Here is a 13,271-nt window from a genome sequence, read left to right as displayed (position 1 = left end):
TGGCAAAGCACCAATGGAAGATTCAAAATTCCTCCATCTGGAAATCAATAGTAGGAAACATTCCATATAGTAAAACTGATGAATTTCTTTAAGAGCAAGTTTGCTAATTGAAAGCAATGGTGACATATTAATGCAAAAATACCTGACAGGTCAAAGTGTTAACAAGTTAGGAAAGTTTTCAAAATAGATCCATATTGGCTGGAATTCATTTTCACTATCATTCATTGTTTTAGATCTTGATGTTACACATCACTTATAAGTGCATGCAACTTAAATAAAAATCAAAGTGCCTCATAGCTTTAATATAGTTTTGACTATTTTGAAGTGAATAAAATATGGACTTGAATAATACATAAAGCACCTGCGTTCAGTTAAGTTTCTACCTTTCACCTCTGTCAAATGTCAAGTATATTAATACCTTTCCCTTTTCAACATTAAAGATTTAGCTACCTTGAGTGCAATCATTGACATTCTCAAATGAGTCATCACCTGTATACTCTCTCACCTAAAGAATGAACCAAATAATAAAAACACTAAGTCGAAACTTTATTCACATTTATTTTTTTCGCTTTTAGTGTGCTCACAGAAAATTAGAACACCTTAAGCAGAGGAGTTTAATAGCAATTTTGTAAGCAAAGTTACATTCCATTTCTAAGTCAAATTGGTCAAAGCTTCTCCAGTATTTACAAAAACCATGATAGACAAGATGCTACACAAAACGCATTGCATCTGAAGAGTTTTCCCAATTGTCAACAAAGACGACTGAAAAAAGCATTGACTGCTGTAACCAAACATACAACAGTATATAAACAGCAACCATTCCACTTATCACAGCTTTTTCATTTAAATTTGATTTTAAAAGATCTTCCAAGATGACTGCAATTTTACAAAATGGGCAGGGTGAAAAGTTGCAAACTTCATGTGCTTCTTGATATTAAGTTTTTATTTATACATAATCACAGTTAAAAACACCCTGCTGTCATACATAATTACACTTTAAGGTCATGAACCAGCAATAAACAATAACGCCTATACAACTTGTTTTTTTCTACTTATCACGTTGACTTGTACAGCTAAAATGAGATAAGTGAAAAGTTTCTATGATTTAAATGTATTACTAAAAACTATTGATTTTCTGGTACGGATTTCCTTGCCCTCTTGAATTCAAGACTTTAGTGTTGTAAACGGTATGGTATATCTTTCACAAGATTTGTAATATTTTTTAAAAAGACTAATCCTTTACATCATTAACTTGTGGCACATTCACTTGGCAACTGCACCGCTGCATTGTGGCTCCAATATTACTTCATTTACATGTTACCCAGGATTTACCCACCCAGATTATCCACACCATTGGACATGTCCATATATTGACCAAAAAAAAGTTTAAACTTTTGTATAAAATGATGCAAAATATGCAAAAAACAGTAATACTGATGCAAAAAAAAAATCATGACAGAGCCAGATTTGGGGGCTCATCTCTGCCTGTTGGAATGGTGGTAACAGAATGAATGCAATGGGATTTTTAAAAAATAAAAATGCCTTTTTAAATCCCTGGTTAAGACAGTTCTCCAAACCAGTACCTGGCACCACTCCAACAAACAAACATGGAAAAAGGTCCTTTGATTATCACTCCAGTTATACTTTTACTCTGCTGAGTTGGCAGCTGGTGCTTTGGGACTAGACTCAGATGGTGCTTCTTGCGCTACAGCTGGCTCCTGCGCTGCTGGTGGCTCCTGCACTGCTGGTGGGGCTGCTTCTTTCTCAGCTGTAGATGCTTCAGCACTTGGGGCTGGGTTGGATGGGGCTTTCTCCGCCGCAGGCTTCTCGTCATTGGCCTTGGGCTCCTCCGCAGCTTTGGTTTCCTGTCCTGCGGTGCTCTCGGGGGCCTTCTCCTCGGGTTTCTCCTCTGGGGAGGCACTGGCCTCCTCTTTCTTCTCATCCGAGGTGCTCGCCCCAGAAGCAGCTTCTCCCTCCTGGGCAGGTTTGGGGTCCTCGGCGGCAGTGCCGGCCTCTGGTGCCGCAGCACCGGCCTGATCCTTCTCCCCTTCCCCGGAAGCAGCAGCTGTAGCCGCAGCTCCTTCGGTCTCAGCACTCTCGCCGGTCTCCTTCTTGGTCTTCTTAAAGGAGAAGCCACTGAGCTTGAAGGATTTCTTGAAGGAGAAGCGCTTCTTCTTTTTCTTGGGGGTGTCGTTGGTCGCTGGGCTGGGAGCAGCAGCCGCTGCCCCTTCCTCGGGTTTCCCAGTGACTTCTCCCTCTGCTGGGGAGGGGGTGGCCACGGCTGGAGCCTCGCCAGTCTCCCCGTTGGTCTCTTGCTTGGTGGCCGGGGGGCTGCTACTGTTCTCTCCTCCGCTGCCACTGCTGACGGCCTCCGCCGCCACCGCCGGCTCCTCCTTGCTCTCCTCGGCCGGGGTGGTCCCGTTCGCCTGCACCTCGTCCTTGTCCGCAGGCTCGGCGGCGGCGGCGGCTGCTGGGGAAGCGTCGCCGTTCACCTTCACATGGCCATTCTCCTGCAGACACGAGAGAGACACACAAAATGGTGGGTTCAGACAAGGAGGAGATAAGAGGCGACACACAGACTCGCTCACAAAATGGCATGACGCGCGTATACGTGAAGCAACGTCCACATGGGGAGAGGGAGGGAGCGCTTCCTTTACCACTGTGAAGAGGAGGGAGAGATGCTGCGACCACTAGTACCAAGTACACAGCTGGAGGAACTGGGTGGCTTTTGTGTATTCCGCCTTCAACTCCCACCCTCCAGAAACCTACCGAATACAATCAGGAACGATTTTCGAACGCAATCGGAATTAAGTCACCGGGAGCAGCCAGAATTTGTTATCAAACACGGTCCGCGCCGTGTCCGTACGCTAATAAGACGCTCCCAATTGCACCAGCTTCAATCTCAACGCGATCCACTCGACGAATTAGCACCAAGACCGCACCGCCGAAATTCAACCCCTCCGATCGTGAGCAATCAAGTGATTTTTATTCGATGGATCGCCCCCCCCCCATAATAGGATGTTATATTCTACACTGACCTAGATCTTGCAATCATTAAAAACATCCAGCAACATATTTAATTAATGTAAGCGGTTTTTTTTTGTCGTGTGTTGCAAACTGCATTCTCCACGGTGGGTGGTGGGGTGGGTGGGGGGGGGGCATTTAAAGCAGTGTCTCCAGTGCCCCCCCACCCCCACCCCCTGCAACTTAACCCGAGACAGACGGGCTTTTGTTCCAACTGTAACGTGCAACAATGCCATCTGCCCGCAAAAGGGGGGGGGGGGGGGAGCAGGGAGTCTGCACGGACTGCAGTGTGGGGGGGTGGCCGCTGGGGGGCGCTCCACACCCAGAGCCCAGCCAACCCGACCACCACCCGCCCCGACCCCCGCTCCCCCCCCCCCCCCCCCCACACACACACCCCACCCCGCGCTGTAGCCGCAGCCACAGCCACAGCCGCACTGACACTCACTCACTCGCTCACTCAGTCACTCACAAACCACTCACCTTTGCAACAGAAAAGGGGCTTTTTTTAAAAAAAAACACACACATTAAAAAAAGATGCACATCTTATAGCAGATGACGAGACGGTGGTGTCGAGTGACCGCGGACCTCTCCCGGTGGTGGCGGTGGTGGTGGCGGTGGCGCGCGGTGCCACCGTCGCATCAGACATGAAGGCGCGGGCGGGCGGTGGCGGTGTCGGTGCACCGCTCACCCGCACCGCACCGCCCGAGCAGCACATCCGCGCGCTCCGCCTCCCCGCACCGCCGCTCCCGCCACCGTTTGCGTGGACTCCTACCGCAGAGGGCACACGATACCGCGCAAACCCAAGATTGCGGACTTTCAACGCAAAGGGAAAAGACCGCAACGACGACGACCACAAAAGACACACCTTTGTCCACAGAGCTTTCAACACCGTCTACATACATCTGAGTGAAGCCCCACTCCCCACTCCCCCCCGAGAAGCAACTGCACAACGTGGGCACAAAACACTGGCACCGAGAAACTCCATCTGAATGAAGCCACACACACACACACAAAAAAAAATCACGCAAATCCCAGCAAATAAATGGGTTATAAAGACGACGCCTCGTTTTACTCCCTCACTCCCTCCCTCACTCACTCCCTCCCTCCCGAGCAGAGGAGCACATTGACTTACCTTTGTGCTCGCGCGCTCTTTCATTGCAAAAGGAAAGCTCACAAACCACTCACTCTCTCTCTCTCACTCTCTCTCACACACACCACACACACAAAGCTGCTGCACCGGGAAACGGTTCACAAGACACCTGAAGCAAAACAATGCTGTGCTTTCCAAACACTTCATTTTGCAGACTCCCCCCCCCACTCCCCCTCAGGAGCAAACGATACCTTTCCTCAAATTATCCAACTTCCCGCATATTTTTTTAAATACATCAAACGCCCAGTTTTTCGATGTGGGGGCTTTATACACTCGGGGTTGGGAGGGGGTAGGAGGGAAGGAGGGGGGGGGGATCGGTCCCCCCCCCTCGTCTTTTGCAGAGCATCGAGGGCTCTCTTTTTCGAGCACAAAGAAAAATTCCCACAGAAACTCGTGGAGAAGCGTTGATAGTAGTAGCAGCAGCAGCAGCACTCGTAGTAGTAGTAGTAGTAGTCGTCTCGTGTGGTGTGTCCCCCTCTCACCACCGCCACCAAAAAAAAAACACCCGAAAAAATAAAAACCGGGGAAGAAAGAGAGAAGGGGGAGAAAATGCAAAAAAAAAAAAAAAACACGGGGGGGGGGGGGGGTAAAAAAAAATTGAATTGTAAAAGCAAATACACACCTGCCCGTTGGTTTTGGAAGGCGATCCGGCTGCAGCCTCTCCGGCTTTTTCAGCAACAGTTTCGCGGTTTGCAGCGGTCTTGGAAAATTGGGCTCCCATTACTGCTCCAACAAAGAAACTCCTAACCACAGCGAGAGAGGGACAGAGCGAACAAAGACGTTTGGCTTTCCAATGCTGCACACACACACCACACCACACACTCTCTCTCTCACTCTCTCTCACACACACACACACACACACACAGGCGGACAGACAGACACAAGTCGAGGGGGTGGGGAGGGGGGTGGGGGGGGGGAGGGAGGGAGAAGGCAGGAAGGAAGGAAGGAAGAAGCGCTGGAATCACACCCTCGGCTTTAAACAAAGTTGCCTGCAATCCAAACCCCGCGCAGAGCAACGAAGAGAGGAGTTGGCGGTGGGGTGTGGAGAGAGAGGGGAAAAAAAAGCAGTCGAGAGAGAGAGAGAGAGAGAGTGGGGGCAGGAAAAAAAAAACCCCAGGAGCCACACGTTGCAAGTGGTGAGAGAGAGAGAGAGATATATATATATATGTATATATATATTTTTTAAAAATCCTTCAGATTTGTGGCTTTTCGCTTTCTGGACGGGGGGAAAAAATGGAGAAATCTCCCTGAGCGCTAATAACATGCAGAGTCCAACGCCCAAATGCATAGATGAATGGGCTCGTTAGCAATGACGCCAACCGGAGCCAGTCCCCGCCAATCACAGCCTCCCAAACCCAGGGCCTGTCACTCACACCCCCCCCAACCCCCCCCCCCAAACCCCCCCCACCCCGGGGCGGGGCCTCCGATTGTAACAAACAATCAGGGGGATTTTTTGGAGGGGGGCAAAAAAAAATTCATATAGTTTCAATCTTTTTCTCCCCCCCCCCTCCCACCCCACCCACCATCACCCCCTTCAACACACAACCCCCCCCCCCCCCACAACCCCTCCCCACCTGCATTTACTCATTAGTTAAATGAGGTCGCACCACTCTCTGCCTTTCTCATCAAATGCATTCAACATAAGGTGGTTTTTTTTATTTTTAAAAAATATTGTTGGATGTGTTCGATCCCCCCCCCCCCCCCCACAACCCCTTCTTCTTCCTCCTCCTCTCTCTTCTCTCCCTCCTTCCCATTTCTCCTCCTTCCACTTTTTTTTAAAAAAATTCTCTCTCCTCTGCCCCCTCCTCCCTCCCTCCCTCCCTCTCCCTCTCTCCCTCCTTCCTTCCCATCTCACATGAAATGGCTTCACACAGTTAATTGGGATTCAATCAAGTAATGGCAATTTCTGATGCTGGAGATTCGAGATGTGCAGATGATAGTGAAAAGACCACGAATTCTCCCGACAGGAATAGATATGACAAAGAGGGAGAGGGGATGGGGGGGGGAGGAGTGGCAAAACATTTATTTCTGTCTCGTCAAGAAATACTTGTTCAAATCAAAACATTTAAGATTTTAAACATTTAATCCCTGCCTTTACTATCCTGTCAAATAGCCAGGAGAGCCGACGGAAAATGTAGGCGCCAAAGGAACATTTCCCCCTACAAGTTCTTTATGGCCACTTGTCTGTTCACAAAGAGAGTGGTGATGTGCGTGTGTGTGTGTGTGTGTGTTATTCAATGTACAACGAAACAATCTGTTACCATTTCTCCTCTCGACTGATAGTCTGTTCTTACTGTGTGGTTGCAAAATGGGAGGAGGGGTTGTCTCCCCCACTCCCCCCCCCACACACACACACACACATTTTCCATTCGCGAAAGAAAGTGGGTGGAAGAGAAACGGTTAAACTCCGGATCGCAGAACGAAGAAGGACAACGTGAAATGAGTATTTTTTAAAAAAAAACACAATTTTTTTCTGTTTTTTCAAAAAAAAATGTGTTTTCCAGCAGCAGCAGCAGCAGCAGCAGTCGGGCTGAGTTGCAAATGGATCTGCCATCGTCACCGACTACTCAGATCTGCTTTTCCAACCATCCCGTCTGTCGTGTCTGGAGAGGCTCAGCAAACATTTGGTGGCTTAAGCAAATTAATTCGTAAAGACGCGAGGATAAATGATCGATTCCTTTCCTCTTGCATTCCCCCCCCCACCCCCCTCCCACCCCTGGTGTGTAGTAAATACACTGCACATGGTTCCTGGGATTTTACACTGGGACTTAGCCTTGTGATGGCGAGTGAGTGATGATCCACTGTTAGATGGAGTCAGTGAGTGGAGTCGGTGAGTGGTTTCTGCTCCCCCTTCCCTTCTCCTCAGTTACATGGTGGGCTGTGGGCTCAGTCCATCCAAACCAACTCAACCGACCCCTCTCCCTCTCTTCTCCCTCTTCCCCCTCTCTCTCTGCCCTGGGAAGCGAGTTGCAGTTTCCATGGCGACCTCCTGAGCACATTCAACCCAAAGATGATCCAAGAGCAAGAAATGGATACCACTAAACCCCCCCTCAGACACACACACACACACACACACTGGAGGGACAGACAGAAAAAAAAAGGGTGGGGGAGAGAGAGAGAGAGAGAGAGAGAAAAGAGACACAAACGAGGTAGAGCCTCGTATGGATTCACTTGAAATCGATCGGGCTGCAACAGCTGGCGAGGAGTGGGAAACATTTAACAGAGACCATTTTTATTTGACATCAGGAAGAAACGACAACCGTGAGGGTCGATGCTCAATGGCTTCTCTGCTTCTCTGCACACACACACACCCCTCCCCACGCCTTCCCTCTCCTCCACTTGCAAAGAAGTCAGTGGCAGTCAGAGACTTGCACTGCCACCTTTATGTAAAACCCAGGCGAGGGGAGGGCGCTAGAGCTGCGATCTGCCACCAGGGATTTTTTTTCCCCCCCTCTTCCCCCCCCACCCCATCCCCACCATCCCCACCGCCCCTCTCTTTCTTGCAACGATTTGCTCAAATATCTGGTCTTGGACGAATCGCTGGAACACACGACGTTGAGAAATAATGCAACATCCTCCCTCGTTTATGTCGTGCAGTGCAAAAAGCGAATCAAGACAGATGTTTGGTATTTTTTTTCTGGAAAGGGTTTTTTTTTCCCCCGGGTGCAGTTGAATTTATTGAGAGCCGACAAAAAAAAAAGCCTGCAGTCAAAAGTCCCCGTGAATTTTGCTGACGATCGTGCAACCCTGACTGAATGGCATTTGACTTGCACCAGGTCCCAGTTGCTACGCGATTCAAACAAGGGCGTGGAATCATGTCTTGGTATTTCAAGAATACAGATTAGTTTCCATTTCATGTGAATTTAGTTCAATGGCCACAGAAGGGTTCCCTTCGTGCAATACTGTATAATGGCTACAATGTAAATCATAGCCCTACACAAGCTGTTTCCCTGTCATTGGGTGGACCAGGTCGGAATCACATATAGTCTTGTAAATGTCACATTGTAAGTGTCCTACACACACTATACAGCAGCAAACAATTTACATTTATATAGGACATCTCAAAGTGCTTCACACAATTGGTTTGGGAGTCTGGGGAGCTGAAGAAGGAAGGGAGGTGACTGAACGCACAGTCAACACTATACAAAACCTGTGAACCCTCAATCACTTCCAACACTGGATCATATGTACTGTCAATACTCCAATACTTGTGTAGATCTTAAACTTCCAAAATATTACAATAGGGAATGACGCGCAGGTAGAAAAGATGGGACATCTTGACATAGGACAGACTTATGAATGCTCAACATTTTTACAATTCCAACGTTTATGACATTAGAACAAAATGACCTGACGATTGTAACTCACAGATAATCATCTATTAACATTAAAGTAACTGACTAAACTATAGCATCAGTTCTATGGGATAACAAGTTAAACAGCTTAGATGTAAATAAGAAACAGTCTTTCTCCCCTATCAGCTAATTCCAGTCCCCGAGCCAAGACTGTGTTTTATCAAATTTACCTGCTGCTCTTGTATGTATTAGTACAAGATTTATTGACATTGTTTCCAATGACTCAAGTGTCTTACAGGAGGACCTTTCTTGCAAACCCTTGTTTACCCTTGTAAAAGCCTAAGAATTTCAGAAATGTTAATTATTTCAATAGGAATTGATGGGGATATGGAGGGGGGGTGGGGGTGTCTGGAGTCTGATTGACAGGGAAGTGACAAATTGCTTGCAACCTAAATGGTTAACTAGATAAGGACCAATAGATATAGGCTATCTGGAAACAAATTGATGTTGTAACGAAGGTTTTAAGGTCGTATTGGGTCTGTCCACAGATAATTGGTACTGGTGAGCAGGTCCCTTTACTTTGATAAATTTCAGCTGGGAGGTTTGTTACTGCAGACTCATCTATTGGTTCAGCAGTCTGTGACAACAGACACATCACATTATTACACAGACTATCTCATGAGGATCCACAGTTGGAAAATCTTTGTAATTTTAAACCATGTAACACCACCAATGCACATTTGTCTTGCACCTTTTTCACACAGCCTAAATTTTGTTCCCTATGGCCTCCACCTTCTGACATTCTTGGTCACCCTAATGTACACAGCAGTCCTACAACGTTATAGTTGAGAAACATCCATCCTTCCTGTCTATATTTTTAGATCCTTCCAGGTGCTTGCTTTTGTTTCTACCACTTGTCTGGTTAGAGGAGGGAAATGGTGTTCGCTTGGCACTGAATTGCCTTCACAGTAATGTGCCTGGCAATAGAATACTGCATCAGCGGCAGTGGCTGCGGCATCACCAGCACATTTGTATAGCGGGAGGACATCCCAAGATGCTGGACAGTCAGTGTTTCAGACCGAGCTGGTGGTCGGGATCGGGGAGGGCAGAGGGGGGAAGGAGGGTGATCAAAGGCACAGTCGAAGAAGAGGGCCTTGAGATGGGTCTTGAAGGAGGCAAGGGAGAGGGCGAGGCGGAGGGACTGCGCGATGAAGTTCCAAAGGGTGGGGGCGGAGTGGCTGAAGGCCTGCCTGCCAATGGTGGGGTGGGCAAGGTAGGGCGCATGAAATAGGCTGGAGCCCGCTGAACAGAGGGAGCAGGCAGGTTGGTAGGGGGATTAGGAGGTCTCAGAGGTAGGGGGGAGCAAGTCCATGGAGGGCTATGAAGGTGTGGACCAGGATGTTGAACTGCATCCTCTGTGTGATGGGAAGCCAGTGGAGTCCTGTGAGGATGTGGGATGATAGGGTCACAGAGCCTGGTGTGGAAGAGGACATGGGCTGCAGAGTTCTGAATGATCTTTAACCTATGGAGGGAGGAATTGGGGAGGCCGACAAGCAGGACGTTATTTGGGTTTAGCTGGTCAAACTTCTGCAATATCTCAACCCACATACCGGGCAGACCTGCAAACCTGCACTTAATACTTGGGATTAGACAAGAAGAGCCTGTTCCCCACAGGAAAGAGTGCACACTTCATTCCAGATACAAGGAAATTTCTATACAGAGATGACATGCATGTGTAGAATTCTCAGTCTTGTTTAGATATTGTGGGATTGTTTCGCCCACAAAATATACAGTCGATTCACTTTACAGTATATTCTGTGAAACACTTTGAGATGTCTCGAAAATGTGATAAGGCGCTATATCAAATTCAAGGATTATTATTATATTCTTAAGCATCATGATCTGATCAGTTTCTGGCAGCTACATGACTAATTTAAATCCCTTGTTCTAGGTTCTGGCTCTAAACTTGCATGAAATATTCTTTGAAACTAGTCAGTGGTACAGTATTTAATGAGAAAAAGAGGTTCAACAATAATCTCTGCATAGAAAAGGGGACAAAATAAAAAAAAACAAGGCTGCTCTTGTATAACCCCCTTATGATGAATATTAGTATGAGATTTATAGAAGCCTTACTTCACTTTCTTAGCTGGGAATGTTTGAAATAAAAAGATTCGAGACGTCGGAATGGAAGAGAATTTCTTGACAAAGAGGGAATTTCAGCCTCACTAGGGGGAAAAAAAGGCAATCTTTAGCATTCTGGGATTGTTTAGTGTTTTCTACAGTCACTATTCCCCAATTCTCTGGAATTCCTTTCCCCGATCCCTTTGTTTTGCCCCTCTACATCTTCAAATCATACCTGAAGACTTTCCTCTTTGACTGTGCCTTCGATCACCGCCCTTCTCTGTCCAGCTCGGGATCAAACCACACCACTGTTAAACTCTCCGAGACCCTACCCGAGTGAACTGCAAATGCAAGTTACTGTTGTACATACAGTATTATTTTCAGTTTTAATAAAATCAGATTAGTTCATTTAAAAATAGTTGGAATTCATTTACAGCATATACTTTGTACAGTTACAGGATGTACTTTGTACATTATTTCACTTTGTTTTAGACAGCTACATAACTGCACTCGAGATCAATAATTAGTTATATATTTCTGTCACACAATACAGATATTAATGTACTAGTTAGCTCCTACTTTACTATGACTTTGACGTACTTAATGAATGTTCTGACCACTTCAACTATGGAAGCATGTGCAGCCTTTCCCTGGCTTGCTTTGCCTCATCGGGACATACAGGGACAATGCTGAGTGCCTGTGGGTCATGTACAGCAAAGGTCACAGGCAGCATTGGTTTTCTACCAGAGTTTTATAACAAGGCGTTTCAGCCTCATGTTTGAAGAGTGCTCATTGTCCACATGATCAATCCTGAGTCTCCATTCTCATACATAGCTTTAATACCCTGTGGAGTCACTCCAAATTAACAGCTGCTCTGAATTAAGAGCACTCTGTAAATCAGACTAAGAGTGCATCCTGTAGCTCAGTTTCTTCAGGGCTTACTCCTAATGATTTTATGTCAAAAAAATTAAACTGCACAATGTTGTCTTATATGTACATATTTCTTGATTTCAGCTTCATAATACTGTATTCAGCATTTTAACTCCAGAAACTCATTATAAATCACTATTCTCGACTGAAACTGTTTTACATTTGATTCAATTTACTGTGGTTCAAGGATAAGATTAATAGTTAGATTAACACGTAGAAATGCAGTAATATTTTTTAGATTAAAAATTTTGCTAAACAATAGATGGAGTTGATTGAAAACAACTATCAAGGAAACCAGAATACAGGCATCGTTGTGAAAGAAAGGATATCAAGCAGATTAATTTTTGTGAAAAAAAATCTGGGCACTACCTTGTGCAGCACAAACACATACAAACTCATAATCTGTAGTCGACTCTATTGAGAAATCTTAGGCAAGGAACAGGTTGGGATGCTATGAATGGTCTCAATAACAACTTGCAAATTTCACATGAGGTAACATCTCAGAGCGCTGTCTCAGTATCCCTGGCCTAAAGAGGCGAAAAAATCATCCAGGGTTTCCAATTCTGATTGCTATTCCATTAACCTGTTGGAAAGTGTGTGTGTGTGTGTGTCTTTGTGTATGTTGACATTTGTTGAAGGCAAGATTGGATTCAACTCTAATGTTCCCACCCAGCACCCTCTGGGTTGAACAGGCTGCCAGCAGTCATTCACTGGGCAGGCAATTTGAGTGAGGTAGTGGATATACTTATTGATCTTTAGCAAGAGTCAGCCCATCTTTGAGAGTAGAAAAAAGGGGATAATACTAGCAAAATAATATGATTAAAGACAGCGTTCCAATTCACTACTTGATGGTAATGATATAATGATACATTTTCTATTCTTTTATAGATTTTGCATCTGTCCCCATGTTTATCTTTGTTAATTAAAAAGATACAATAAAATACATCAGCATCCGGTGATGCACAGCCCATTTCAAGGTGTCATTTGCATAATTTCTGTGGGCGTCAATGGAGAAAATAGTTTAAATCATATTCTAATTGGCCACCAACCTACTGTATGTTGTTTTACAATTGAACTAATGACTCCTTAATGTAATCCTTAGATGCTTATGAGAGCAATGATGCAGTGTAAAAACATACTGAAGTGACAATTTCAATCTATCAAAAATAGTAAGATAAATATTTGATGTTGCCATGCATTTCGCTTTATAATTCTCTAAACATTCAAAATTCATTAAGACCATTTTCTAAATCAAAGAAAATCATTTCTAATCTTAAAATAACTAGAGTTCCCAAAAACTGAAGAAGTCCAGGAGATATCTATTAGCAAAGGATTTGAACTTTTTAGTTTTTTTGCTCAGTGGATGGAAGTGTTGCTGGTGACTTTTTCCAAGTTTTCTAGATTTTGGAATGAAGGCTCATCTCTGAGTTACAAGGTTGTGGATTCAAGTCCTATTTGGGTACTTCAAGATCATAGTCTAGGATAACACTAGGGCAGCGCTGTATTGTCAGAGGTGCCATCCTTCAGATGAAACATTAAACCAAGATTTTATCTGCCTGTTCAGGTGGATGTTAAAAATCCTAAAGGCATTATCATCAAATATTGCTGGTCGGCATTTGCCAAGATAGATGTACAGTAAAACTCCTTCTACTCTGCAAAAATAATAATGTGTCTTAATTCTAATATCAGAACAGTGCTCCCTGGTTCCACCAATGGGATTTTTTCCATTTTGCAGCCCAGCCACCCTAATA

The 13,271-nt window shown here is 45.4% G+C and overlaps 1 protein-coding gene across 2 annotated transcripts; it reads right to left on the bottom strand.

Annotated features, from left to right (window-relative positions):
* Nucleotides 1-541: 541 nt before the first annotated feature.
* marcksa (myristoylated alanine-rich protein kinase C substrate a) lies at nucleotides 542-10,937 on the bottom strand. Of its 2 annotated transcripts, XM_042333324.1 has the most exons (3): nucleotides 10,826-10,937; nucleotides 4,797-4,917; nucleotides 542-2,510 (listed from the first exon to the last, which is right to left on the bottom strand). In XM_042333324.1, the coding sequence occupies exons 2-3, from the start codon at nucleotides 4,893-4,895 to the stop codon at nucleotides 1,647-1,649; spliced, it is 963 nt and encodes a 320-aa protein (XP_042189258.1). In that variant the 5' UTR covers nucleotides 4,896-4,917; nucleotides 10,826-10,937; the 3' UTR covers nucleotides 542-1,646. The 2 variants fall into 2 exon arrangements, with proteins under 2 accessions (XP_042189258.1, XP_007897832.2); XM_007899641.2 differs by lacking the exons at nucleotides 4,797-4,917; nucleotides 10,826-10,937 and adding an exon at nucleotides 4,157-4,367.
* Nucleotides 10,938-13,271: the final 2,334 nt, after the last annotated feature.

The sequence above is a fragment of the Callorhinchus milii genome, unplaced genomic scaffold (assembly GCF_018977255.1).
Source record: "Callorhinchus milii isolate IMCB2004 unplaced genomic scaffold, IMCB_Cmil_1.0 Scaffold3, whole genome shotgun sequence".
Lineage (NCBI taxonomy): Eukaryota > Metazoa > Chordata > Chondrichthyes > Chimaeriformes > Callorhinchidae > Callorhinchus > Callorhinchus milii.
This window is presented reverse-complemented; position numbering and strand designations above follow the sequence as displayed.